General features: G+C 41.1%; 1 protein-coding gene across 2 annotated transcripts in view; it reads right to left on the reverse strand.

Annotated features, from left to right (window-relative positions):
- The window catches only part of HIPK2 (homeodomain interacting protein kinase 2), a 216,836-nt gene that overhangs the window by 21,832 nt on the left and 171,016 nt on the right, over positions 1-23,988 (reverse strand). For both annotated transcript variants that reach the window (XM_089527934.1, XM_089527933.1), the window contains exons 9-11: positions 18,612-18,733; positions 12,229-12,371; positions 8,753-8,932 (exon numbers count right to left, since the gene is read on the reverse strand). In XM_089527934.1, the coding sequence (XP_089384060.1) occupies positions 8,753-8,932; positions 12,229-12,371; positions 18,612-18,733 (445 nt within the window). The remainder of the gene's footprint in view (positions 1-8,752; positions 8,933-12,228; positions 12,372-18,611; positions 18,734-23,988) is intronic.

Consider the following 23,988-nt stretch of genomic DNA (forward strand, 5'->3'; position numbering starts at 1 on the left):
AAACTAGAGTATGCACCCACCTCCATAAGAAGGCAAGCAATTACTCATTAAAAGCCTGTTTGAACAAGAAGGTCTTTGCATGCTGGTGAAAAGAGTAGCGAGTGGGCCAGCCTACCCTAGCCTCCTTTGGAAAGCAGTTCCAGAGGGTGATAGCAGCCATTGAAGTCTTCTCCCATGTCCTCACCAAACAGACCTGTGATAGTGGTGGGACCTGGCAAAAGCCTCTCCTTGAGGGTCTTAAAACTCTGACAGGTTCAGAGAAAATTATGGTCATTCAAAGAGTCCGGCCCTAAGCAGTTTAGGCCCAGCACTTTGAATTGTGCCTGGAAATAAACCAATACCCAGTCGAGTTCTTTAAACAAGGCAGTTATATGCTCCCTGTGACTGGCTCTAGTCAGCATTCTGGCTGCAGCATTTTGGAGCTGCTGAAGTTTCTATACAGCTTCCAAAAGCAACTCCTAGCCTTCTCTAGAATGTTGGGGTTCAAGAAGGTTTTTTCAATAATGGCTTAACCACAACTTCTTTTAGGCAGGGTGGAAAGTTGCCTTGTTGCAGTGAGACATTCATCACTCCCAAGTAAAGTATGATACTTTACTGCTGAACTAAACAAATACTGTTGGAGAATGCAAGTGCAAATGCACATAGAAAGAGGACAAACAGACAACAGGTAATTCTTCAGCCAACTGGACTCCAAACAAATTATTTACCTGGTTGTCTAAATCAGGGTAGATAATTCTTGAGGTTTATGGGGTCACAATGATTCCTTGCAGCACCTCCCACCACACCTTCCACCCAAAGTTTTGATTGTGTGTGTGTGTGTACCTCCAAATGCCCCTCATCACCTCCCCGCCCCTGAGACATGAGAATTTCACCACATATTTGGTCCTCTGGCCTATCAGTATTGATGACTGGACAGGACCTATCAGTATTGATGACTGCCTGAGCTTCTCCCTATCTTGGACAGCTGGATCTGTGAGATGGCATTTTATTTTGTGTAATGGTCTTAAAGCAGTGTTGCTCTGGGACACTACAGAAAATGAAAACATCATGCATTCACCCAAAGCACTGTGAGAAATATGACTGCTCTTTGCCACCTGTTGTTATCATGCTGAGATCCCATGAAAGCTGGAGGGAAGCACCATATTTTCAGTACCTCTGGGGCAAAGAAACACACACTCACACTTCAAATTTGAGGGCTGGAGGGGATCTGGAAGAACCTCTCAAATATTTCCAGGAATCAACCTGCCTCACACTTGAGATCTCTGAATCTTTCCAAAATCACATAAAGATAATATCTTTTTAAAAAAATCAGGTAAAATTTTGGCTCTAGCAAAAGCATTCTTTAGCTGAGCTTTGTCTGAATCTTCATTTGGTCGGAAAGCTAACAAAGGACTAGCTGGAATGTATCAAAGGGAGGGAATTATGGACATCTCACACTGCACAGAGTCCTTTGCATAACAAATGACTGCACAGTAGCATCCATGATGGCTTCTGAATACCAATGAGAAATATGGAGTATTCTTCTCTCAAAAGAAGCACATCAGACATTTGTATATAATAATGCAAACTAGAAGCCAGTCCACAGGAATCACATGTCCTGAAAGTGCTTCTCTCTCTACCTCTCAGTGTAAATAGTCTGTGCATGTGAGAAGGGAAAGTGGTTTGTTTTTTTTACTACACTGAGTTTTGCTAGGTGTATCTGTTTCCTCTTTTATTGACTGACCAGGCCTTCAAAGTCTGCACTACATTTCACATGGGTAAAAAATTGTTCAAATTTCCCCAGAGTAAAAGGAACTAAGGACAGGCTAGAAACAGAAAGGATTTAAAGCAATAGATTTGCAGCTAGACTGGGACTGGTTATAAATTCACTATAAGTTCTTTACATGGGTATGGTTTTGTGGGGAGGATGACATCAATGCCACCCAAATAAAAATTCTGACCCTATAATAAAATTTTCCCTCAGTTCCCAAATTTCTCGCTTTACAATTAACAAGACACTGAAAACCATTCATTGCAAGAACTCTTAAATTTGTCATGTTTCCATTTCCTTTCCAGTTCTGCCTGCTCCTTTTCTTTGGATGCCTAAATAGTATTTCTAAATGCTCAGCTTAAAATTTAAATTTCTGCAATGCTAGAAATTTGGGGACTGATGGGAAAATTCATATTTGGTAGGTAACACTTTCATTCCCCCCCCCCCCCCCCGGTAGCTACATTTCTGGTTCTTTGGCTTCAGTCAAGATAGGTTAGATATGCATACTTCTTCACTTTAAAAGCTATAGATTTATTTCATTACTGTCTCCCTATTTTTAAAGGGAATTTGGTGCTCATTAAAAGTGAAGCTTTGACAGAGAGGTCAGTTAAATTCCACTAACAAATGAAGCATAGTGCAGTAATGCAAACTTTTCAAACATCTGCCCAGACAATGAGCCTCAGCACTCACTAGGGAGAGGTTTTGTACATGGCCAGACATTTCCCTCATAAAATTGTCTATGCTGTGTCACAGGCCAGAACCTGGCTTGTGCTTTGCAAAGCAGAGTGCCAGGAAAAGGATTTGGTCAGCCTGTTTAATGAGTTCTCCTTTTACAGCTTTACCAGTGTAGGAAGTAGAAACTCCCACCCTTCCAATCCAAAGAATTTTTCCTTGTGCCCAGTGCCTGTCTGTTGGAAGCATCTCTTAATTTGTAAACTTAATTTAAAACATTCCTAATCTGCTTTATCATAGAGTCTTCAAAGCAGAGTATGATAAGTACTGCATAGATATTTATACTACAATTTATTTAACAATACAGTACATGCCACTGTACAATAAGACACAGTATAGGCTCTGTTTGCAGAGCTAAATGCTAAATTACGATTTAGTGTGGAGGTGGGGGACTTGCAGGCTGAAAATAGCTTGTGTCAGGCCTCCACATCTGGCTCCTCTAGAGCCCCATTTTCCCCTTCTCAGCTGTTCCTTACAAATCAGCTGAGCAGCACATAAGAAAAATTTCACCCTTCCTTTTCCAACACACAGCACAGGAATGCAGAAAGCTGGTCGTAAAGGAAGAGGAAAATCGTTTCCTGCCTCGCCAGCTGGACCCATTTGTTCATATCCCTGAGGGGGTGAGTGGAAAGATAGAATATGTTGCCTTGGCCCCATTTACCACTGTCATGTGGCTAAAGTGAGGTTCTGCACAAGCTAATGCAACTTTCAGGCTGCAAATTATTCCTGACCCATGGTTTAATATTAACAAGGCTCACCCATGACTGCCTTCCCCTCTCCTTTAGAACAGCCACAAATCTTCACTATGGCTTTGTGAAACAAGCCACTTTCATAACTGACAATTTGGCAAGGACACAAGAGAGAACCTTCTCAGTAGATGCCCCCCTCCCTGCTCTCCTTTTGCCATCAAGTAGGGATTTTGTTGTCATTATTTATTATTATTATTATTATTATTATTATTATTATTATTATTTAAAAAGAGTTTAATGTATAATTACTACAGGAGGTAATGGGGGGTTTGCTTTATTTTTAACTTTTGTATGCCTTTTAAATGATTTTATACTTTTAGTGTAGCACTTTTTACTTGTTTTAAATTTTTTATTGTTTTTCCAATTTATGGCAACCCTAACGCAAACTGATAATGTTGTTTTCTTGGCAAGACTTGTTCAGAGGAAGTTTGCCATTGCCTTCCCCTGAGGCTGAGAGCATGAGACTTGTCCAAGGTCACCCAGTGGGTTTTATGGCTGAGCAGGGAATCAAATCTTGATCTCCAGAGTCATAGTCCAACTCTTAAAACACTATGCCATGCTGGCTGGAAAAAGGTGGCACATAAATTAAATGCAATAGGTGAATTGCTTCAAGAAACAATATATAAACTATGGATGAATTATGGTTAACCTGAGTTTGGACATCACAACAAACACAGCTTCTGAGAGAGGCATAAGCTTCCAAACTCTTACCTCCACTGTCAGAGGAGGATGGGTGAGCACACAAGCCCTGTTCCTTGTCTTCATAACATTAGTCATAAAGGCCAGGTTCAACCATGGTCCAAAAGACACTGCAGAAATAATCTAGTTTGAGACCACTTTAACTGCCCTGGCTCAGTGCTAGGGAATCCTGGAAATTGCAGTTTGTTGTGTCACCAGAGCTCTCTGCAAGAGAAGGCTAAATGGTTCACAAAACTATGGTTCCCAAAATTCCCTAACACTGAGCCAGAGCAGTTAAAGCGGTCACAAACTGCACAAACCACAGTTTATTTCTGCAGTGTGTTTTGGGCCTAAGTTAATTAAAGATCAAACTCATCCCTAAATAACAAGGTTCAAGTATCTAAATTTATCAGACTCTTGGTTTGGTGGAAATCTAACAAGAGGCAGCTACACAAGCATGGAGAATTGCTATAGAAGGTCACATACTAGTGACGAATAATCATATTTCTGATGGTAATAGAACGTGAAGCAAAGTTTCATTACCGGGCCACAGCATATGGAGAGATGTATAGTGGCATACCTCAGTTAATAAAACCACTGACAAAGAAACTCCTTTTTTTTTTTTTTACAAAGTCTTTTTATATCCACCCAGTCCTCTTTTCCTCCTCATCTAGCTGGAGGTATTTTAGCAATATAGAGAGGATGATAAATTAAGACTGGAGTAATATAGACTTTTGGTGTCAGGTTGCAACAGCATGTCCACAGTAAACAGTAAATAAAGGAAGAAACTCTTCTAGAACATGGCCACATAGCTCGAAAAACCCACAAAAAACTATGGATGCCGGCCTTGAAAGCCTTTGACTTCACAATGAAATAAAGCTTGAGTTGAGAAATAACCAGATTCTACTCTAGCCAATCGTATTGTAGCCATCTGTGCCTACCAACAATAGGCATGGGCAAACATCACCATAATCCCTTACTGAGCATGTGTCAACAGCAAAACAAAGAGAAAAGGGGGAAAGCAGATAAGTCTACCTCACCAGCAACCCCCAGTTGTTAGAAAAAAGGTTGTTAGATCTATAAATGTGGCCACCAAAACAGAAATCATAAGAAAAGTGGAGAATCCACTTTGAAAAAGGAAAAATCATCCCTGGATGCATTCTGTAAGAAGTTTTCAAATGGTCTCTAGAAAGTTCAAAATGTTTTTACTTATCCAAGATGTATCTGATTTGGTTACTTCATTTCACATTTGCATGTTGTTACTTTTGAATAAAAAATGTGCTGAAATGTGTTGAAGTTCACTTCTTTTTGGGGGTATATGAACCTATCACTATTCTTTTCATGTTATTTCTGCCAATGATGCCAACTTTTCTGTTACATAAGCAATGCCCAGGAACACATCTGCTTCATTAACTGAAGTATACTTGTATGCCATATAGCAAGAATGAAGAACATGTGGCTCTCCAGATGTTGTTGGACTAGAGCTCTCTTCACCTCTCCCCATTAGTAGTTCTGGCTAGGACTGATAGGAGTTGCAGTTGAGCAACAATTGAAAGACCACATGTTCCCTACCATACAGACTTTGACACATAGAGAATTCCCTGCTCACCGAATAAAGTCTACACCAACTACATTTTAGCCTTTGTATATTGTTCCTGCAAGTTCAATTTCAGTGGGCAATAGTGGTATACTATGTGTAGATTAATGGGGGATAATTCTAAAGCTATGTGGGGGAGGAAAGGTGCTACAAATAGGTTGAAATGTTTCAATTTCTCCCATTTTGTTTTTTTAAAAACAGCTAAATCACTGCAGGAGAAGGGGCATGTATACTTGCCGTGCCGCCACCCCCCAAATAATGCCATTTTCCAAATCAATCACAACAGCAATAGAGATATGGAGTTGGTGTCTGTGTGAATGATCTCAATTCTGCACCAGTGTAGGAATTGTTTGTTAGTAGAATTATCACGAAAAAACAAAAAACAAAAAAACCTTGTCTTCCCAGCAGCCTAACTCCATATTAATTCAAGTGTAGTTCTCCAGTTTCAAACACAAGAAAACCAAGAATTAAAGAGCATAAGCTGACTATCCTTTGAGATCCACATATCTCTGTGAGATAACGGCAGCTTCCAAGTGCCATTAATTTGCAATAACCCAGCATAATCTGTTGATGCTTTTGCCACTTCTGAATGATATGATCATCATCTCAAACATAAGGCATAAACTATCCTCTGCCATCACATTATCTGTATTTAACTTGATCTGCTTGGTACATATATTCATTGAAGCAGAAACAATTGGTCTTTTAAGTGGCTCAGTATTCCAAATTTTGCCAAGACATCACTTCAATGGATTTAAACAAGTCCAAATCTTCTGTTGGGGCAGCTTCCAAAGCTTCTCTTGGGAAGCAGACCAGAACCTTTTACAATGTGTAAGGAATATGGTCATGCCTTCATAGTCAAAAGAAATTCTGGGTCAAAGAGCAGAAAAATATCAATACACAGTTCATACTTTGCCTGCCAGTAGCAAAGAACTCTTCAAAAAAGGGTGTTTAAATAGAATTTAAATTAAGTATTTAAACAAGAACCAAGGGAGTTCTGCAAAACAATGTTGCAGCGTGGAATGCAGCTGTTCAGTATTTCAACCAGCCAAGTCCTCTTTTAGGAGATGCATTTGGCCTCCTCTCAGTCCCTTCCACCATTCCCATGGCTTACAGAAAGAGACCTTCAGCGTTCTGTGGCCAGTGAACATGCTCAGTCCTTGTGTTGTGGGGGTTCCTGATACCACCCCCTTAGGGCTTTTCTTCCCTCTAAGGATTTTTTTTTAATCTACTTCAGCAAACACTGGGGGTCTTCTATGCATGCTGAAAACACTCACTTGTTTCACAGGGCTGACTAGGTTAACATAATAATTACAATTCAGCACCAAGCTTCCCATGATGAGCAGATCACTCAAAACAGGACATCAAATTAACATGAATGGCTGCTGCAGGAGCTGATTATCTGATGGCAACAATTTAGAAATGACACAGGCTTGCGCCAAATCTAACACACCCGTTTCCTGATTACTTGATCAAGGGGCTAAAGTGTATTTTATGGAGCTGTCTAGTTTTCTACAGTAGACTAAACACTTTGGTTGCTTAGGTTCAATCCTTGGGATCTCCAGGCAGAGTTTGGAAAACATTTGTTAAAAATTCCCCCTAATTTGTTATTTTCAAGAATGCTTAACATTCATTATTTTAATTTTCAAACACAAATGGTAAACAAATAACCATTAATCACTGTTTTCTGCTAATTTAATTTATTAATTTGTGAGTGATTTGAGGAGCCTATTTTAGTACCTTTTTGGATTTGTTTTAGTCATCTTAATGCATTTTTAATTTTCAAACAAACATGTCACCGATGCATTAATAACAATGCACATAACAAATTAATTTTATAACTTTTCACTAACCAGTTCAATTTCTTTAATAATTTAATTTCAATAAGTTAACATTAACATTTTCAAGCTCTTGTTGGGAAAGATTGCTATCCGAAATAATGGAGAATTATTGCTAATTGGAGTTGACAGTACTGAGCTAATAGTCCAATGGACTCATTTGGTATAAGGCAATTTCCTATGTTCCTATGAGTCATTTTGAAAACATATTTGCACATTAGGCAGGGAAATGCAGGTCTGCCAGTGAGTCAGTCATCGTTCCATGATAAAATTGCTATATTCGCACTTTACATTATCCATCTAAAAATATAATGTGCTAAGAAGACCTCTTCACCCATTATCATTTTAGACAAGCACTTAGAAGTGTAAAGTATGAATACAACTTTGGACTGACTCATCTGGAAGTGTCTTTAATAGTACTGGTTTGGTAATACTGATTAACAAACTTATGGCAAAGATGTTCCTTTTTACAAAGATTTTTTGATGCTTGCCAAGCCTTCCTTTTTCTCCTCATCCTCTGTCTAGCTGGAAATATTTTAACAGTATGGGGAGGATAATCAGGGAAGGATGGAGTAGTACTGACTTTGTTGTTGAGTTGCAGCAGCATGCCTGTAATAAACTGTGCAATAAAGCTTGAAATTCTACTCTACCTGAGAGCCAGTGTGGTGCAGTGGATTGAGTGTTGGACTTGGGCTCTGGGAGATTAGGATTCAAATCTCCACTCAACCAAGGCAACCCACTGAGGCAAATCACACTCTCTCAGCCTTAGAGCTTGTCAAGAAAACCCCACAATATATTTCTCACCATAAGTGAGAAACAACTTGCAGGCACACAACAATAACATCTCTAACCCATCCCACTGAAGCCATGTGTGCCTGCCGGCAACAGATAAAGTAAATAGCAGCTCCCTCATCTCTTACTGATCATGATGAACAACAAAACAGAGAAAAAAGGGGGAAGCAGATGTCTATCTCATCTATTTCCTCATCATGCTAAAAAAGGATAAATTTATAATGGAAATAATAAGAGAGCCAATTGCTGAAAGAAAAAAAATATCTGGATACGTTTTGGGAGAAATATTCAGGTGGTCTCTAGAAAGTTTAAAACGTTTTTAGTTACTTATGTTAAAGTTTGCTGAAACATATTGAAGTCCTCTTTTTTGTGTGCTATTCTTTCCATGTTATTTCTGTCATCGGTCCCAAATTTTCTGTTAAAGAAGTAATGCCCAGGAACACATCTACCCCATTAACTGAGATATACCTGTTTACCTGTGATGTCCTGCCTCTGCTTGAGATAAGAAGAAATCAAAGAATTCAGTGAGGTCAGTCACACACCTTACCACAAAGGGCATTGTGGACATTGAAAGATGCCTTTCTTGTTTCCCTCCTCCCCTGTCACCCATGCATACCTTGCTGATGACTGGTGCTGTTTATTCTTCCTAGAGGAGGTGGTACTGGTTGGTTGTTGTCTCATAACGTGAGCTACACCAACATTTAATGGCTGAGCTGCTGGAAGGGTGACATGACTTGCTAAAAGCGCAGGCTGTTGCATGATGGGATTATAATGGCTGCCATGAGCATGCGTATTTCTGGAAAAAAGAGAAAAGCAGAACTTTTATATTTGCATACCAATGTATGACAATCACAAAGGCCTCCCATTATGCCTAGAAGATGGTACTGCAAAATAAAGATTTTAGGTGAACTTTGCTTTAAATTGTTATAAGCTGCTTGGGTCCCATGCAGGGAGAAAGGTGGAATATAATTTAATTAAATAAATAAAAATAAATAAATAATGACGCTGACTTTTTAGATAAGAATTTCTTTCTCCCCCCCCCCCCCCCCCCCCGTATATTCCTTAGAAAGTTAGAAAGTGCTCAGTTAAAATGTCTTGTACTGCAAACAGGATCCCTGGGAAAGTTAAGGATAATGGAAAGATGTTGGCACTCAAAGCTTAGCACAGTAGTTCTCTCTGTCTTCTGTGTTTTGTTCCAATTTTTGTATATGTACTGTCAAAGCAAATGGTTCTGAACTTCTAGTTATCCAGATGTTTTGGATATCAATTTTAAGAATTTCTGACCACTGGTCAACTTCTGGGAGCTGGAACACTGGTTTTCAGCTTCTGGCCTTTCAGATGTATTTCATTTCCATGTTGTGGTGGATGAAAGTATGAGTGTGAACCCACCAATTCTACTCTTCATTATTTACACCTTATTTTCCCGAGGCAATTGGTCTCTGTACAAAAGAAATGGTCCAATTTTGCCTCTTTAGATGATGAGCATCCAGTAATTCTGCACCACTGGTTCTGCTGGGTACAGCAAATGGAGGCTGAAGTCCAACATCATTCGCACAGATTTCCTACCTCTATTGCAGAGGCTCAGATATACTGTCTTTTCGAAGACTGTCTACTGCCCAAGAAGGATTTGATCATATGTTTGCTATTCTGGTCTTTAAACCACATGGCTCTGAACTATGCTGCAGTTTTTTTGTTCCTCATTCATATTTTAAGGGTTAGAACTTTTTTTGTCAGATGATTAGGTGATGGGGGAGCTGAGAGAAAATAACAACATGGGACAGTTGTTATGTCCAAAAGGAGCAAACAGAAGACTACCAGAATTCCATATTCCCACAGCAAAGAGCTTGACTCCATTATCCACATCTGCTTCAACGAGCGCAATAAATAAGCATCACTTTCCTGTATGATTTCAAGACATGAAAAATGGTTACTGAGAAACATACAGAAAGCTTCTCCATGCATGCAGGGGCATTTTCTTTTCTTTTTTAAGTATGTATGGGAATCCCAAAATGGGATTCAAAGTGGCTTACAACAATTTAAAAGGATAAAACATCTCTATGTAGCATTGAAAAAACATTTAACAGGGAATATAAGCATGAAGAAGATAATGAATCATAACTGGGATGTCAGTTGTTCTTTGTAACAAGTAGTTTTCCTGCAAACACATAAGTGTAGTAAGCAGTTAAGCACAAAATATAGTGGGTTTTTTTAAATAGCCACATTCTTAGCCTATTGCAAAATTCTATGGTGGGCTAGGTAGACAACTTGCCAGGAAAGTACACCTTGCAAGTTCCATACACCTTAACATGTTCTCCCCCCGCCCTTGCAAGTCATTTAAGTTGCTAGTTTATTAAAACTAGAGGCAGACGCCCCCGACAATGTCACATCTGCAAAATAACCTTTTTTGTAAAACAAACAAATAACATTGTTTATATATGATGGCCCTAGTTCATGGCAAATTGGAATTGTGCAACTATTGCCACAACGTGGCTTTCAATACAGGGAGAGGCAGGAAATAAATAAATAAATAAATAAATAAATAAATATTATTGTTATTATTCAGCATGTCAAGTTAAAACACCATGGAAAAGCTTTACATTACAGGTCCAGGCAGTGTCATAAACTTTTTGTGATAATGATCAGATTAGGTTGCTTTCCTTATATGGGTTCCCTTCAGTGCTTCTGAGGCAGTGTTCTTTTGCCGGAACTGACATTAAAATGGAGATCCCCCAGTGCTTTTAGTTGCACTACATCAGGTGTGGGGAGCCTTGTGGCCAGTAAGCTGTACATTACCAAGACTTCCCCTTTTCTGCCCTCTGGCACCAATGTTGCCATTTACTGACAAACCAAAGTGCTTACTTCCAGATTAAAGCAAGGTACAGAGGAGTCAGAATTGCAATCCTGGAAGTGCACTTCTCTTTTAAAACATGGTCTGTCCTCCCTGCATGCTTTGATTTAAGCTAGAAATTCAGAGATGTTGTTTTATTTAACTGTTGCTGTTGTGCCACCAAATATAACACCAGCAGGTTTCCTGGCACTTGTGGGTGGGAAATTAGTCCCCAAAGCACCTGATATTTCTCAGCCTGTACCATATTATTATTATTCTATTATTATTAATGCAGATGGGCAAATTCTCCTATAACTTTCCCAGCAACTTTAATTAAAAGTTTCCTCCTGGCAAGTCCTTCCTAATGTTTTTATACTTTATACCACAACTGGGGGATTTGTAATTAATAGCCTATTAGATGCTCCTTGTGTATCCTCTCTTAATTGCTCCAGTGTCCAGTTTCTGTTCTCACAAGGAAGCAGACTTCTGCTCATTTTTTCTCGGTTAACAGCATTCTTTAATGTTTCCTTCCTAGTGCTTTACTGTGGAACTTTTCCTATTGAGTTCTTTCCAACATCATAGCATTTTTATGGCAACACAAACTGGACATGCCACTCCAGTGCTGGCATAGTCTGTGTTGATGCAAATTGGATCATTTTCTGTTTACAGATTCTGCCTAAACATTTTGACAACACAACTTCATTTTGCTACAAAAGATCCCCAGAAAATCAGGCCTGAAAAATGGCAGCACATACATGAAAATGCTAGAATGCAATGGAGAGCAAGTGTAGCACCTACTTGCATCTTGCAAAATAAATGAAGAAAATTCTGGACAAAAGGATTAGAACTACCAAAGTTGCTCATCCTGATGTAGTCCAAGTCCCTGATCTCAATATAGGCTTTCCAATGCAGGACACAGTTACAGCATCCCTGAGAGTAATTGCTGCCATGCTTTTGCTTAAATACTTCCACGGCTTTGCCATGAAGAAATTCTATTTCACAAAGTAGTTCTTTTGCACAGGGTGGTATAGGCTGAGCCCTAGAACTTCCAGAAATCTGACTTGCTACTCAGATGATGAATAATGCCAAATTCCAGATATTCAAGACAAAACAGAATCAAATACTTAAGTAAGCAAATCACAGAGCCATGATAGAATGCAGGTGAGATCATACACACAGCTTGCTACGAGAGACTGAGCTGGGACAGAGGCTCTCTCACAGAGTAGGTATCTCACAGACAGACACCAGATTCCCATCATGTTTACCTCCAATCTGCCAGAGGCTGGGTTCCTGCCATGGTTTCTGGGATTACAGCCGCATGCTGGACTGAGGTGTGGGCAGCTACCCCAGTCAGTTGCTGCCAAGCTGGAGGGAGCAGGATTTGCTGAGTACCACTAGGCCAAGCTTGCTGTGGATCAGAACAAAAAACAAATTGTTGCCAATGTAACAATCATGAAAATTCTCTGCCAACCTTTAATAGACCTGGCTTCTTTAGAAACAGTACAGGGTTAACGGAAAGATCCTAAATAATTAATTCAAAGACATATTTATGGCTCGTTCTATTATATACAAGGGAATAAAGAGTAAAATACTATAAGACAGAGATGAAAGCAACCAGGTTGAAAGTCACCCTAAACATTGAGACTGTAGTACATACACTGGTAACTTCACGACTTGACTTCTGTAATGCGCTCTAAATGGGGCTACCCTTGTGCTTAGTTCAGAAGTTTCAATTAGTACAGAATATGGCAACCAGGCTGGTTACCGGAAAAAGTGATATCCAAGTGTTTTACATGTGTACCATGAAATTAGAGCCAGCATGGCATAGTGGTTTGAGCATTGGACTAGGACACTGGGAAACCAAGGTTTGAATCCACACTCAGCCAGGGAAACCCACTGGATGGATGACCCTGGTAAGCCACACTCTCTCAGCCTCAGTTACAGGCAAGGTCAAACCTCCTCTGGACAAATCTTGCCAAGAAAACCTCATGACAAGTTTGCGTTAGGGTCACCACAAGTCACAAATGACTTGAAAACATAACAAAAATAACTGTGAAAGATACTTACTCATACCTCTTATCTCACTGCATGGCCCTAGCCAAAGGAAGCCTGGAAGGAAGCTCCACTGAACTCCACTCACTTCTAGTCTAACCTACCATGCAGGATTGCTGTGAAGATAAAATGGGGGAGGAGAACCACACTTGCTGCCTTGAGCTTTTGAGGGAAATTGGGTATGAATGTAATAAATATATAAAGAACTGAACTGTCAGGCAAAGGTGGGAAAGTGCAGCTCTCCCAATGTTGAACATCAATGTCCAGCAACACTAGCCAGCAGAGACAATGGTACAAACGGCTGGGAGTTAGCATTCCATGACTATAAAAATGCTATAAATTTGAAGTGTGAATCCCATTGTGGGAGAAAGGCAGGATAAATAAATAATTGAAATAAGGAAGTAAGTAAGTAAGACATCTGGAGGGCTGCACAATTACTATTCCCTTTGGAAGGTACAACCTGTTCTCAAGCTTTTTTTATACGTAGGAAAAAGACTACCTATGTGTAATTGGACTTATACTTGGATACACATGTATGACATTGTATTCTGTATGTCAAGTATGACCCTGCCCCTAATGTTTAGGGCCTAAACGTTCTTCTAGAATCTTCAAGGTTAGGGAGAAGAATCTCAAGGTGACAGCACTACTTAAAACAGTGTGTGTGTGTGCGCGCACGCATGTGCATTCTCCTCTGTCAGACTTTTTTTTTAAAAAATGAATGCAATAGACTGAACAAAATGTGTTTGATGCATAATTTATCATGCTTAGTGCCATCCCAGGGTCTGATTATTGTGACATTACCACAAGACTTAGGATTATCTCTAGGTCTCAGGTTTCAGCCCTGCAATCTTAGGGCCTGGAATGGTATTAACCTGGCAACCCTAATGCTCACTCATATAAAAATTTTGCTTAAATGAGGACTTAATTACAGCAAAGCTTCTATAAAATTGCTGCATTCTCTTTTGTACAGTTGCATAGCTGCTAGTCAAATTATACTGGCTGGAATCCTGCTAGTTGCAGAAGCAGCTGCAATCTCAGGGATCAAAAAGTACAGTCACCCAGAGCAGCTAATAATTTCAGAAGCACCCATATAGTGCTCTCTCCCATTTTGGCTTGGCAAGTTGTTAACTAATTGATGATTATACCATGTGTGAACTCAAGACTGTATTGCCCACTGCACAATGGTTCCATATCTGTGGGATCCAGTATACATATGCAGTATAAAGTGCATAGGATCTTGACATCTAAATTCCACTGAGTTCAAGGTGAGTTGAGTCCTAAGTGAACATGAATCAGAACAGGCTGCAAGTGTCATGGAACTCCATGGGACTTACACCTGGGCAGATGTGCATAAGATAAGACTCTTAAGCCTGAGTGTTGTAGGCATGAAGTGAACCTATTTATGTGCCGTGTGGTATCAGTGGTTTTGGGGGGAAATAGTGGGACCTTGCAGTGGCATCACTAGGGTAGGTGTCACCTGGTGCGGTAACCCATGGTGTCACTCCCCACTCCACTGACCTCCTTCCATACTACACCATACATAAGCCTTAGTAAAAATACAGATGCTCAAGCACCATTCAAGTGAATGGGGCTTGTTCCCGCAGTAGCACGCACCATGCCATTGCATTTTCTGGTGCGTAGCACTGCAACTTCCGGCGTGGCTTCCAGCATATGACGTGGGCGCACTGTACTAGCAAATTAAACTTATACCTTTAAATATCACACACACAGCCTAGAAGTATTTACATGTACCCCCCCCCCCCCCCGACCATCTCCCTAGTGACACCACTGGGATCTTGTTACATACTACATCATCAGGGGTGGATCTAAATACATGGCTGTGTTACATCTTATCTGGCCGGTGGCTATATCTTTAATCCTCTCTTCTCTTGGTTATTTTCTAAACTGACACTAGACAGTGCCAAAGCTTTTATGTCCATTTTCTGCAAGCTGAGCAGTCACACTGCTGTGCTAGCGTCAAGCTGCACATGCTGTCACCTAAGACTTCTGTAAGTGTCATCTTGCTCAAATGACTCAATTTTGGAGTCATATACTATTTTACAAGTAGGTCACATTCAGATTCCCCCTGCATGACACGGTAGGGCAACTTAATCTCTTCCAAGTACAGATTTAAGAAATGCATGTGCTAAAAGATTTTCTTACTCCTGGAATCCAAGGGTGGCAGCTTAATACCTGGGGCTGTGAGGACTCTGAACTGGAAAACTCCTAAATTCTGCATGAAGGAACATCTCATTTTGTAATCAAAAGTAAGGAATGCTTACTCCAAGCACAATCTGTTTCCCCTGTCTAAAGAAGGACAGACCATTTGTGCTAGGATTTAGGCATTTAAGGGTGACTGGGAGAATAAGATCTCTTAGTTAAAAGTAATGATGTTACGATAGCATATTACTTTGGGTAATAAGAGGTTTGAATGGCTTTTTCTTTTCTTTTTTTTTTTTAAAAAAACCCCAACTAACAACTGAAACAATAGTTACTTTTATGTACTGTTACTCTCCAAAATCCTGTGCTTTAGGAGAGTCATTAGGGGTAGATTTGGGATCAGTATTGCAATTTCTGTCCTCAAATAACCCATGTACACCCTGATGGGAAATGTACAACTGTTTTTGTAGTTCTTGACCCCTCAAGGCTCATCAGACCATATTTTTCTGTCCCTCCCCAGCAAAGAAAAAGAAGCAGCAGCAGCAGCAAAAAGTGAAATGTCCCTCTTGGAAATGTCCAGGAGCAGTAATTCAGCTTTTAAATAGATTGTGGGGCCCTGCCACATAGTGTTTAACATCAGAAAGACCAGATTTTCAAACAAGAACATTACTTGTAGCCACTTTTGAGAGAGAAAATGGTTATGGCAATTTGGCATTTCATGCAGGCACCACAGGTCTGTGAGGCCCCCTGAAAACTGGCCCCTGGCACTGTTGCAGTTGCCTATACACTGAACTATACATGTTCACTCAGGACTAATGTTACTGGTTTTAGATGATCTTGTAGGCTGATCCAGTTCACATTTAGCTCCCTTTGAGCTTAGCAAGGCTTACTGGTGAATTAAGCTGCACACTCTCCATGAATGCCTATGCAAATTTACTAAGGACCATTTCTCTACTTGCCTTTTGTCTCAAAACCAGGGCTGGCCCCAGGCATTTTTTGCTACCTGAAACACAGCAATGAATAATTTCTCTTCTCCATCCCCAGCACATCTCAATGTATGCAGTGTACCTAAAGCCTTCCAGTTAGGTTGACTTATCAGGCACAAAATGCACAGATACCTCCCTCTGACCTTGCCTCATCGGAAGTAAAGATGAAGTAATAAAAATTAAACAAACAACAGTTTGCTGTCTTTGAATTACATAAACAATCTATGCAAAATGGTAGGGATGGCTCTTCTGAAAACTAGGGTGTAGTAAACTTTCACTGTTGTTTGAAAACCTGAACTTTGGGACCATACAGGTGCTAAAAGATTTTCTTACTCCTGGAATCCAAGGACAGCAGATTAATACCTGGGGCTGTGAGGACTCTGCACTGGAAAATTCCTAAATTCTGCATGAAGAAACTTCTCATTTTGAAATCAAAGGTATTTTGATTACAAAATGATTATTTTAAATATATGCATGCACACACACACATGCGTACACACATTGAAAAAACAGAATTTCAGGTTGATTTGTGAAAAAGGTGGTTTTTCACTTCATAAAAAGATCATCCCAATTGCCACCTTTTCAAGACACCCTTGCTATGTTTTCCAAAAGCAGAACTAGAGCTTCTTCTCACTTGTCTGTGTAGACGAGCAAACTGATATAATTGTCTCTTGTGAGTGAAAACATACTCTGAAAGGCTGAGTATGAAGGCTGGTTTTTTACCACCTGTTGTAGGAATTTCATCAAACTTTCATATCACATTTCCTGTAATCAACGTCTCTGAAGATGATATATCAACTTCAGCCCATCAACCTCTAGTGAATGTAAATATTTTACTGCATCACAAACCTAAAATAGGGTTGCTGGGGTTTTTTCCCCTTCTTCTTCCTGCCAGAAGCAGTGCATGTTTTAACAGTTTCATGACAGACGCAAAAAAGCAAAAGAAAAAAAAGGAAAGAAATTTTTAAAGTAATATAATTGTAACATGAACTGTCTTCATGACTGCTTTAACTTGGAAGCATTTGGATATTAGCCCTGTGTTTTTATTGTGTCTGCTGAGATTGCCAACTGTACTAGGGCCAGCTGTGAGGTCTGTAATGTTTTTGGGTCTCAGTTTTGAAACAGCACATTATTACATATGCTTGTGACCAGGCTCTTCAGCTCATTTCACATTGTACTACTGTACAAATATTTTACACCTACCTTTATTTCTCTGAGCAATTGAATTATATATACAGTACACACACACACACACACACACACCAACAACAACCCTTCTCTCCTTTCTTGTCCTGGTTTTCAAGGCTTCCACTTTTTATTTAAATGAGAAGGATAGTTTTTGCCTCCCCCTCAACAGCCCCCAAATGCATCACTTAGAAAAAGATGGCAGGCTTTCACTGAGGTGGACTTTATTTATGTCAAAGAGGCAGTTTTAACAAAGCCTCTTCATGGGAACAGGAGGGAGCTCTTACCTAATAAAAAGAAAATAACAAGCTTCAAGTTCTGTTCCATACTGTCTTTCCCAGATAAGCTGGGCTGGCAAGCTGGCAAAAGGAAAACCACTGAACTCACATGCACTGGAATGCTATCCAGGCAAAGCAACATTTTGGCAGGATTTGGAAGTCTGTTGATGCCTGAGAAGACTGGAACACTCTGGCACATGTACACTGCATTCACTCTTAGGCACTGGTGCAAATTGATGTAGGCTGAAATAGGAGATGGCTCATGTAATGGGAAGACCAACATTCCTAAGTTGTTGGGGGGGGGGCAAGTGCAATCAGTTGGGTATATTTTATTTATTTGTTTGCTTATTTATTAGATTCATACCTCACCAAGGTATAACTGAATGCCTTAAGAAAGATATGGCTTATATAAACCTTCCTTATAGGGAGCTGAGACACTGGTTCTGCAGGTTCAGTGTAGTTTTTGCTCTAAATGCGTAAAGCCCCATGTAAAACAGAGGTGGGTATTGTTGGACTGTAAGTCCCAGCAGCCTTAGTCACTGTATCCAATGGGAGTTGCAGTCCAGCAACATCTGGAGAGCCACATGAATCACATCCTTTATGTAAAGTCACCTCATTTTCCCCCCTTATTATTATTATTATTGAAAGTTGCTAATGTAACAAAAACAGGATGCAGAGTAAAGCATTCACTGGCAACATCTATGTTTGTTCTTGGTCTCATGAGGAATGAATCAAACAAAAATGGTGGGTAGAGAGGTTTCATGAAGGATACAAAATTCCATGGGAGAGATCAAAGGAAAATAAAAACTGGGGGGGGGGGGGCGGAAATGATGACACTCTACACTGGCTTATCCTTAAAATCCATATTAGCATCCATGCATATTGAACCAATCTTATATTGTTTCCACTGGAAAAAGAATATTCTGCATCCAGTTCACCACATTAATACTAGCTGGCTGGAACAGATCCAGCATAATCAAAATTTACCTGTGCTAGAAGTCCTGGCTGGATCTGAAGGGGCTGAGCCCCTGGAGCCTGAGTGACTATTGGGACAGCATTCTCCATCCGGACAGAATAGCCAGCATGCTTTGAAGGAGAAGTTTGTAGTCCTGGACAAATAAAAGGAAAAGTAACGAGTTACCTATCAATTACCTTTCTAGGAATAGGCATATTGCTTGTGCATACTGGTTTATCACTCCAGTTAAGACTAAACAAACCACAAAACTTGAGTCCATGGTTTGGTTATCATGACATATGATCTTGGCAGAAGCTGGTTTACCTCTCCCCCCAACAAACCAGAGAAATAAGTCCGTAACAAACTTTACAGCAATAGCAATAGCAAATACATTCTATACCTCTTATCAGTGCACTTATGCACTCCATAAGCATAGTTTTGTGGGTTTTTCAGGCTATTTGGCCATTTTCTAGAAGAGTTTATTTCTGATGTTTCGCCAGCATATGTGGCTGGCATCTTCAGAGAAAACTCCCTAAGCGGTTTACAATGTGTAAGCCAATTGCCCCCAACGAGCTGGGTACTCTTTTAAGCAACTTATGGAAAGATGCAAGGCTGAGTGGATGCTAGAGCTCTGCCTGAGACCAAACTCACAACCTTGTGGCTGTGAATGACTGCAGTACTGGCATTTAACCACTGTGCCACCAGGGCTCCTTTGCAAGCAGTAACAATTGGGTATCTTTTGTTTATCCCAGTGGTCCCCAAACTGTGCCCTTCAAGAGATTTTGGACTGCAGCTCCCAGAAGCCTCAGCCATGTTGGCCTGGGATTCTGGGAGCTGAAGTCCAAAATCCCTCAAAGAGCACAGTTTGGGGACCACTGGGATATCTGAACTAGGTCCAAAACTCTACTAAAATGCTTTCCATGCATTTACAGTGGTTGAGAGAACACAGGTTTTCTGGATAGGTCTTCCCACTTAAAACACTTTTAAGAAATGTAAGCTGGTTAGGTTTTGATTGCTGTCAAATCAAAACCTATTGTTTAAGCATGACTCATTCCTCGTTGTCATGGTAGGTGCAACTGATAATGCCCCAGTTTCTTACGGATAAAATGTGTCCAATCAAGTCTCTTCAATACACTTTTCACATTAGTGCTCTCTTCTGAGTTATTCCCAATATCTCAGCATTGTTTTAAAAATATGGCAACACAATGCTGAGCAAAGCTGGAACTGTTTGGCCAGTTTTCAGCATCCTCCAAACTCAGGCTCCACATTCTTGAAAACTACACCTAAAACTAGGTTTCCCACCACGTGAGCTATAATGGGTGGCTACAGGGGAGAAAGCTGGGTGGCCACTTTATACTACACCACAAAAGAAGAAATGGGTTCACAGATCTGTACACCTTTTGCCTATACTATGTAAAGATGTACATATAGAAATAATTATAATTATTTAATCGGAACAAAAATACTCCTTGGTATCTGCTCAGTTTACTGTCCAGGTGGTAACTACCGATGGGCAGTTTTAAGGCCTCTATTCTTTCTTCTAATGATTAATTATCCTTTAGCAAGACTTGAATTAAATATTGTTTGAAACAGAAATGTTCAGTGACAAACCTACAAATAAACTATAGTTCCCTATAATGTAGTTAACACTGCATATATAGAAATAGGCCCTACTTAGTAGTAATGCCCCTAGAATAGAGTGCTCTCTCGGAGAAACCTTACTGGTGCTGACCTTGATATTATTTCAGTGCCAAACAAATACTTTTTAATGTCTCCAATCTTTTTAATTCTCTATGAATTATTTTCATGCAACTATTTGTTTAACATTTCTGATTGATTTTATGCTGCCCTTTTATATTTATACTACAGAGTTTTAATGCATTTGTTTTAATTAGTTTTATTGTGATTCTAGCTTTTTGTACACTGTCCCCATATTTGTTGAAGGGTGAGGTACAAATTCCAAGAATAAATAAAATAAAATAAAAATGACACAATTGTCAATTTAGAGCAAGTGTGCCACGTTCATAAAGATGAAGCAAACATACAAGTTAGGCTTGAGAAGTCTAACCATATCTACATCCTTCATGTCCATCTAAACTGCGGTATCTTCATGGATCTTCAAGTGTGGCATAGAGACCATCAGAGGTGCCTGTTGTCCTTTCAGTTTGACTTCATAAGAGGAAAAGCCAGATGCTGTTAATTTTCAATGTAAGTTTTAAAAATGTAACCTGAAAAGTGCTTCTTCAGCAGCACAAGCACCTGAAATCACTTTTTGGTGCATGGGTACAGATAACCTTTCCAGATCACACCCACTGAAGATAAATAGAGCAGGTGAATTTTAATTTGGGAGCATCCTCCCACTGGTTGACTGAAAGGCTATGTAATGAATGAATGAATGAATGAATCTTTATTTATATACTGCTATTCCCATGATCACAGTGGTTTACAATCAGTTAAAATACGAAAACAGCAAAATCCAATAAAAAGAATCCCCCCGCAATTAAACAGTAAAATACAAGCGATAAAATATCCATCATTCAATCATCTTTTAAAACAATTAAAACCAATAACACCAAGGACATCCATTACACTACAACAGCATAAAAGGAGAAGAGTGGAACTAAGGAACATGGGGGAAAGCAAGACGGAAAAAGTGAGTCTTTAGGTTTTTCCTAAAAGACTCCAGAGAGGGGGCTGAGCGGAACTCGTCAGGGAGAGAGTTCCAAGCCTGCGGGGCCGAAGCAGAAAAAGCCCTATGTGCAGACATCACATATCTCGTGTCAGGGACTCTCAAAAGCTGTTTCCCACCTGACCGGAGAGTGCGGGGCGGATTGTATGGGGAGAGGCGGTCCTCCAAGTACCCTGGGCCCAAGCCATTTAGGGCTTTATAGGTTATAACCAACACCTTGTATTGCGCCCGGAAGCATATTGGCAGCCAGTGTAGATCTTCCAATACCGGTGTTATATGGCTGGCTCTGGAAGTACCAGTAACCAGTCTAGCTGCCATATTCTGAACCAATTGAAGCTTCCGAGTTTGGTACAAGGGTTGCCCCATGTAGAGCGCATTACAGAAATCGAGTCGAGAGGTTACCAGTGCATGTACCACTGTTTCAAGGTCCCTCCGGCCCAGGTAGGGTCGCAGCTGGCATATCAGCCGAAGCTGATAACAGGCGCCTCTAACTGTCGCACCCACCTGAGAGGATAGGTGGAGCGACGAGTCCAGAAGCACCCCCAGACTGCGAACAGTGTCCTTTACAGGGAGCGTGACCCTGTTCAGGACAGGTGGAAAAATTTCCATCCCTGGACTAGGGGAACCTATCACAAGTACTTCCGTTTTCTCTGGATTCAGGCTGAGTCTATTTTCCCTCATCCAGCCCATTACCGACTCCAAGCAGGCATTGAGCGGAGAGATGCCATCCCTAGTCACTGCATCAGTCGGAGACACAGAGAAGACTATTTGGGTGTCATCAGCATACTGATAACACCGCAGCCCGTGTCTCCGGATGATCTCTCCTAGTGGCTTCATGTAAATGTTAAATAGCATAGGGGACAAGATCGCTCCCTGAGAGACCCCAGATGTAAGGGCACTCTTGTCAGAGCAACAGTCCCCCAGCTCCACCATCTGGAATCTACCCGAGAGGTAGGAATGGAACCACTGCAAAGCAGTGCCCCTGATACCCAACTCTCCCAGGCGATCCAGAAGGATACCATAGTCGATGGTATCGAAGGCCGCAGAGATGTCCAAGAGCACTAACAGGGACACGCTACCCCTGTCCATGCCCAGACGGAGATCATCGACTAAGGCGACCATGGCAGTCTCAACCCCATAGCCTGCCCGGAAGCCAGTTTGAAATGGGTCCAGATAATCTGTATCCTCCAAGACCCTCTGCAGCTGGGAGGCAACCGCTCTCTCGATCACCTTCCCTAAAAATGGCAGCAGTGAGACAGGCCGATAATTATTTTGAATTAGGGGGTCAAGGGAGGGCTTTTTTAATAAAGGTTTCACAATGGCCGTCTTTAAACTAGATGGCAAACGGCCCTCCCTGAGAGATGAATTAACAATTCGGCGCAGCATCTCAGATATCGCCGCTCTCCTTGAACTCCTAACGCTACTGAGGATCTTGTCCACATCCTCGGTACTTACAGACTCAAAATGATCCAGTACAACTGAGTCCATGGAAGCTCTGGACACCTCTACTCTCGATTCTGACCCAATAACAGCGTCGAGATCAGCTCTTAGTCAAGAGATTTTATCCGTGAAGAAGTTGTTAAACTCGTCACAACAGGCTTTAGATGGCTCCAATAGTGGGTTCAGGGGGGAAGCCAATTGAGTGAGCTCTCTCACAACCCTGAACAGCTCTGCTGGACGCGACTCTGCGGACGCAATATGTGCAGCATAGAACACGTTCTTAGCTGCACCTATTGCCACTCCATAGGCCTCCAAATGAGACTCTAGGAGTGTCTTGTCGGATAAGCGCTGATGTCTCCACCATTTGCGCTCTAGCCGTTGCGCAGCCCGCTTCCTTGCCCTGAGATCTTCCATATACCAGGGCTTTTTATTGGAAGCAGGCCGGAAAGGACACTTGGGAGCGATATCGTATATAGCCCTGGAGAGATCAATATCCCAGATGTTAGTCAGGGCATCAACAGAATCGCCGTCAGTTCCAACCAAATAGCCCTCTAGGGCTTCCTGGAACCTTTTGGGTTCCATCAGCCTTCGAGGGTGGACCATTCTAATAGGTCCGCCACCCCCGGGGGGGATCTGGGTGGTCACCTTGATACTAGCCTCGACCAGAAAATGATCTGTCCATGACAGGGCAGAGATATTCATTACCTCTGCCCACGGAGACTCCACGTCTGTACAGAAAACAACATCTAGTGTATTACCAGCAGAATGCGTGGGCCCTGAGACCAATTGGGACAGGCCCATGGCAGTCATGGTAGCCATGAACTCCCGAGCCGCACCAGTTGGAGCATGACTAGCCTCGAAGGGGATGTTGAGGTCCCCCAGGACAAGAAGCCTAGGGGACTCCAGCACCAGCTCCGAGACCAGCTGTGTCAGCTCGGCCAGGGAGTCTGTTAGCGCATGGAGTGGCCTGTAGACTAACAGAATCCCTAAACTGTCCCTAGCCTTCAGGGTCAGGTAAATACACTCAATGTAATTAGTCTGTCGAACATGGTTCCTGGACAAGGAGAAGGTGTTTTATAGATCAAGGCAACCCCCCCACCCACCCACTTACCCTGATCTGAGGGTACCCTGATAATGAGCCACAGAGGTCAAAATTGTCAAGAGCCAACTAGAGTAGGTCCAATCAATCAATGGGAATGTATGTAAACCTCACTAATGTAACAGTTTTGCTCTAGCTGGGTAAAAGAAACCTGCTAAATCCAATTGGTGCTGTGGATTTC

Source organism: Sceloporus occidentalis, unplaced genomic scaffold (genome assembly GCF_023333645.1).
Source record: "Sceloporus occidentalis isolate IW3139 unplaced genomic scaffold, rSceOcc1.0.p SCAF_5, whole genome shotgun sequence".
NCBI lineage: Eukaryota > Metazoa > Chordata > Lepidosauria > Squamata > Phrynosomatidae > Sceloporus > Sceloporus occidentalis.